Raw genomic sequence first — 6000 nt, 5'->3', positions numbered from 1 at the left:
TCACCCAGCTTGCTACGTCACCCGGGCAACGGAGAGGGGGCGTGGAGGGGAAAATGAAATGGGGGCGCGCACGCTAGTCACGCGCTGTTTTCTCCTCTCTGTATTTCACGCAATAGGGACCGGAGTGGGGCGCGTACGCCGTCGCGGCCGAGTCGGCAACCAATCGCAGTGCTGCGGTGCCGGGGGCGCGCCAGAGGCGTCGGCCAACCAGGGCCCGAGGAGGGAGCGCGAGCGCGCGCGGCGGGGAAAGAGCGGCTGTGTGTGGCAGGGGGTTGGAGAGAGAGAGTGGCCGAGAGCAGCGGCGGGGGGAGAGAGAGAGGGGCACGGACAGAAACATGCTGCGGTTTCAGGTAAGCGGGAGCAGCGTGGAACCGGGGGGAGAAGCCCGAGGGGCCCCGGGCAGCCGCCTCCGCCGCCATATTGGGGTGGGCACTGGTGCCCGCATAGAGCCCAGGGGCAGTGCTTCTGCTGGAAAGGAGAGCATCATCAGCCCGGGTGCTGTATTGTTATAGTCCCTGCATGGTTCCTGTACACATGCTCTAGTGCACGTCCTGTTTGTGACTGCCGTGACGAGGATGTGTGTAGCAGTGTATTATATAAGTACAAACTCTCTGTTCAAGGCACCCTAGCAGCCCAGGTTTTAAGGATATCCATGCATGAGCACAGGTGAGTTAACTATCCGCGCTCAAACATGGATATATGTAGAACCTGGAGTATTTAGGTTGCCAGGAAGACTGACTTTGGGAACCACTCGACATGATATGTAAGGGGTGGATGCAGGGAGCGAGGGGCAGGCGGAAGGGCTAAGGGCATAGTTCTCAAGGTGGAGTGGGATGCTGGGGTAGTCGGCTTGGGTGGACATTGCAGTGCCAAAGGGAACTTTGTGGTTAGTAATGGACAAAGGAGGAGGGCAGGTAGAAGAGTCCACACTGGAGAACCATTATTTTAATATTCTTGCCAATCAAGCTCTTGAATAGCGGCGACCCTGGTGCTAATCCTGCAAGAGTACATGTACAATGGATAGACTTTGAGCCACGTCCGCCGCTTATTCCTGAATGACACACAAGGTGCTGGGTTGTGAATTTAGTTTATTTGCTGGAAGATTGGTTTAGATGACTTCTGGTTTGCATATAAGGGCAGCGGACAGGTTTATTCACAGTAGGGACAGGGCTGTCTGTCGGGCAGGCAGCGGTTGTAACAAGACCATTATAAAACATTCCCTTAATGTGTCTATGCAGTGATCTAGTGTGTAGTGTAAATAATAGCAATGTAAGTTATGGGCGGTCGCTGGAGTTGGTGTATACTTTTTCATATGTAAGTCCACTTGTCATGTGGAGAAAGTATTTTGACCCCTGTGTTTTGACAATGATCGAGACTCGCAACATAGTGTTCCTTTGTTTAACTGTTCTATATACGTCTTGTATTTAACTAAAAGCACATATGACACAGGAATAGTTTGCATTTGTTATGTATGTGCATACTTTGTTTGCTTGGCTTCCTAAACTGAAAGTCTGTGGACAGATGCTGGAGGATAGAAAGACTTGTGTACACTTTACTGCATTAACAGAATAATGTAAGTTAAGACTTTTTTTTTCTTTGAGTTAAAATATAACACTAAGCAATATCGTAAGTTAGAAAGTGATGGGAACCTGCCTAGAGCTGCAGTCACTGATCCCGTTCTCTTGTCTTAACATTGTGTGTAACAGAATTAAAACTACCAACTCCTACCCCCATCCCACTAATAAAACAGGTCTTATCTACATTCCTCTGGAAAACCCCACACCCCCTTCCTGGTTCATGCTCTTTTTTTTCCAGCTGTTTGTCTATGCTTGGGGATTTCTTCCACTGTGCCTGCATAGGAGAGAGCTGTAACACTCATTACCCAGCAGTGAAATTATGTAATTAATGTTCCTTACATTTTATTCCTAGTGAAAAAAAAACAAAAAAAAACAGCTACCACATTCCTATCTGCATTCTTTAGTGCCATGTAAAATAGTAACATAGTTGGTGAGGTTGTAAAAAGACCAGTAGTCCATCGAGTTCAACCTGAAAATATATTATTCCCTATTCTATTCTGGTTAAATGCAATATCCTCAAATATTTTTTTTTTTTTTAAATGGGTTAGATACATATCTAAACGCATTGACTGAGTCTGCCATTACAACCTTCTCTGGCAGCGAAATCCATATCCGTTTTGCCCGTACATTGACGAACCCCTTCGTGCGCTGAGTTAAAAATTTCCTCTCCTCAACCCTTAGCAGGTGTCCGTGTTTTGTGTAGAGGGCTTAGTAAACAACTCGCATGATAGCTCCACATATTGCCCCTGTATATATTTGTAAATATTAATCATATCTCCTCTTAGTCTTCTCATTTCTAGTGTAAACATATCTAACCTAGAGAGCCTCTCCTCATAGTCCAGTGTCTCCAACCCCTTAATCAGTTTGGTAGCTCGCCTCTGAACCTTTTCAAGTTCTAACATGTCTTTAATAGTGTGGTGCCCAGAACTGTACACAATACTCAAGATGTGGTCGCACCAATGATTTATACAGTGGCAGGATTACACTCTCATCCCTTTTAATGCATACTAACACCTTATTTGCCTTTGTTGCTGCACTTTAACATTAGGTACTGCTGCTAAATCTACTGTTAATGAACACCCCCAAATCCTTTTCGAATACCGTTTCCCCTATATTTATATATGGGAAATGGTATTGGAAAAGGATTTGGGGAGACTGCACATCCACAACTGACTTAATTATCCGACATATATTTTAGTATCATCTGCAAAAATTGACCGAGTTTTCTAGTCCTAGATCATTTATAAATATATTAAACAATAGTGGTCCCAGCACAGAACCCTGCGGTATTCCACTGATTACTTTAGCCCAGGTGGGTTATTGTTACGGTCATGGTGAAACTCCTCCATAGTTGATTGACTCCTGCATATAGGAGGGCAGTACAGCGCTTTGTACCTAAAATGTATTCTTGCATTTGCACTACTGCAAGGTCTGTACTTGGACCAGTGCTGTTTAATATCCTAGGTGACATTTTAAATAGTATTGAAGGGAAAGTATGCCTTTTTGCAGATGACACAAAGGTATGCAGTAGGGTAAACAAACACCTCAGGAGGGGTAAAACAAATGAGGATCTTGGTAGACTAGAGGAATGGTCAAGAGCATGGCAACTACAGTTTAATGACAGAAACATGCAAAGTCATGCACTTGGGTTTCTAAAACCCAAAAGCTAAATATAATATTAAGGGTACTATAATAGAAACTACCGAGGAGGAAAGGAAATTAGGAGTCAATATTTCTTAATATTGACTTAAAGGCAGGAAAGCAATGTTACAGAGCACGAGGAAGGCTGGTCAGATGCTTTGTTGCATAGGAAGAGGAATCAGCAGCAGAAAGAAAGTAATAATACCACTGTATAGGACAGTGGTACGGTCTCACCTAGAATACTGTATTCCGTAATGGAAGCCATTTCTCTTTCACCCATCTGGGGGACGCTGCGCACTTACTGATGGGTGAGAATGTGTGGGAAGGGAGTTTGGTGCAGAACCTATAGAAACTAACTCCTCCCCCCTCTAACCCCTCCCATTCCCAGTCTGTCACAGAATCACCTAAGTTTTAGTTTTGTGCCTGAAGAGTACAGGCACAGTTTTTTCTCTCTCTGACGTCCTAGTGGATGCTGGGTACTCCGTAAGGACCATGGGGTATAGACGGGCTCCGCAGGAGACTGGGCACTCTTAAAAGAAAGATTAGGTACTATATCTGGTGTGCACTGGCTCCTCCCTCTATGCCCCTCCTCCAGACCTCAGTTAGTATCTGTGCCCGGCCAGAGCTGGATGCACCCTAGGGGCTCTCCTGAGCTTCCTAGAAAAGAAAGTATTTGTTAGGTTTTTTATTTTCAGTGAGATCTGCTGGCAACAGACTCACTGCTTCGTGGGACTGAGGGGAGAGAAGCGAACCTACCTGCTTGCAGCTAGCTTGGGCTTCTAAGGCTACTGGACACCATTAGCTCCAGAGGGATCGAACACAGGCCCAGCCTCGGTCGTCCGGTCCCGGAGCCGCGCCGCCGTCCCCCTCGCAGAGCCAGAAGAACGAAGAGAAGTTGGAAATCGGCGGCTGAAGACTCCGGTCTTCATTAAGGTAGCGCACAGCACTGCAGCTGTGCGCCATTGCTCCCTCTGCACACCACACACTCCGGTCACTGATGGGTGCGGGGCGCCCTGGGCAGCAATTGGAGTACCTTACCTGGCGAAAAGCACATAATACAGTCTAATAAACTGTATATGTGCATAATCCCCCGCCATAAAACATATAAAAAAGCGGGAGAAGTCTGCCGAGAAAGGGGCGGGGCTATCTTCCTCAGCACACCAGCGCCATTTTCTCTTCACAGCTCCGCTGGAAGGACGCTCCCCAGACTCTCCCCTGCAGTTCCAGACTTCTAGGGTAAAAAAGAGAGGGGGGGCACATAAAGTTAGGCGCAAAATTGTGTATAATAGCAGCTATTGGGAAAAATCACTCAGTATAGTGTGCATCCCTGTGATATATAGCGCTGTGGTGTGTGCTGGCATACTCTCTCTCTGTCTCCCTTAAGGACTTAGTGGGGTCCTGTCCTCAATCAGAGCATTCCCTGTGTGTGCGCGGTGTGTCGGTACGGCTGTGTCGACATGTTTGATGAGGAAACTTATGTGGAGGCGGAGCAGGTGCCGATAAGTGTGATGTCACCCCCTGCGGGGTCGACACCAGAGTGGGGGGATATGTGGAAGGTATTACACGACAGTGTCAACTCCTTGCATAAAAGGTTCGATGACATAACAGCTGTGGGACAGCCGGCTTCTCAGCCAGTGCCTGCCCAGGCGTCTCAAAGGCCATCAGGAGCTCAAAAACGCCCGCTACCTCAGATTGCAGACACAGATGTCGACACGGAGTCTGACTCCAGTGTCGACGAGGACGGGACTAATGTACATTCCACTAGGGCCACCCGTTGCATGATTACGGCAATGAAAAATGTGTTGCACATTTCTGACATTAACCCAGGTACCACTAAAAAGGGTATTATGTTTGGGGAGAAAAAGCAACCAGTAGTTTTTCCCCCATCAGATGAGTTGAATGAAGTGTGTGAAGAAGCGTGGGCTTCCCCCGATAAGAAACTAGTGATTTCTAAAAAATTACTGATGGCGTACCCTTTCCCGCCAGAGGACTGGTTACGTTGGGAGACATCCCCTAGGGTGGATAAGGCGCTCACACGCTTGTCTAAAAAGGTGGCACTGCAGTCTCAGGATACGGCCGCCTTAAAGGAGCCTGCGGATAGAAAGCAGGAGGCTATCCTGAAATCTGTATATACACACTCAGGTACTATACTGAGACCTGCAATTGCTTCAGCTTGGATGTGCAGTGCTGCAGCAGCTTGGTCCGATACCCTGTCAGATAATATTGATACTCTCGACAGGGATAATATTTTGCTAACCATAGAGCATATTAAAGACGTTGTCTTATATATGAGAGATGCACAGAGGGATGTTTGCCGGCTGGCATCTAGAGTTAATGCAATGTCCATTTCTGCCAGGAGAGTATTATGGACTCGGCAGTGGACAGGTGATGCCGATTCTAAAAGGCACATGGAGGTTTTGCCTTACAAGGGTGAGGAATTATTTGGGGATGGTCTCTTGGACCTCGTTTCCACAGCAACAGCAGGGAAGTAGACATTTTTACCTCAGATTCCCTCACAGCCTAAGAAAGCACCGTATTATCAGGTACAGTCCTTTCGGCCCCAGAAAGGCAAGCGGGTCAGAGGCGCTTCCTTTCTGCCCAGAGGCAAGGGGAGAGGGAAAAAGCTGCACCAGACAGCCAGTTCCCAGGATCAAAAATCCTCCCCCGCTTCTTCTAAGTCCACCGCATGAAGCTGGGGCTCCACAGGCGGAGCCAGGTACGGTGGGGGCGCGTCTCCGGAACTTCAGCGACCAGTGGGTTCGCTCACAGGTGGATCCCTGGG

At 47.6% G+C, this 6000-nt stretch overlaps 1 protein-coding gene across 1 annotated transcript in view; it reads left to right on the top strand.

Moving 5' to 3' along the window:
• The first annotated feature begins 234 nt into the window (after positions 1-234).
• Positions 235-6000, top strand: part of PATL1 (PAT1 homolog 1, processing body mRNA decay factor) — a 209955-nt gene continuing 204189 nt past the window's right edge. Inside the window, exon 1 of the mRNA XM_063958491.1 lies at positions 235-350. Coding sequence (XP_063814561.1) covers positions 336-350 — 15 coding nt within the window. The 5' untranslated portion in view covers positions 235-335. The remainder of the gene's footprint in view (positions 351-6000) is intronic.

This window comes from Pseudophryne corroboree, chromosome 3, assembly GCF_028390025.1.
Source record: "Pseudophryne corroboree isolate aPseCor3 chromosome 3, aPseCor3.hap2, whole genome shotgun sequence".
NCBI classification, from domain to species: domain Eukaryota; kingdom Metazoa; phylum Chordata; class Amphibia; order Anura; family Myobatrachidae; genus Pseudophryne; species Pseudophryne corroboree.
The sequence above is the reverse complement of the archived record's forward strand: the minus strand, read 5'-3'. Positions and strand labels throughout refer to the sequence as shown.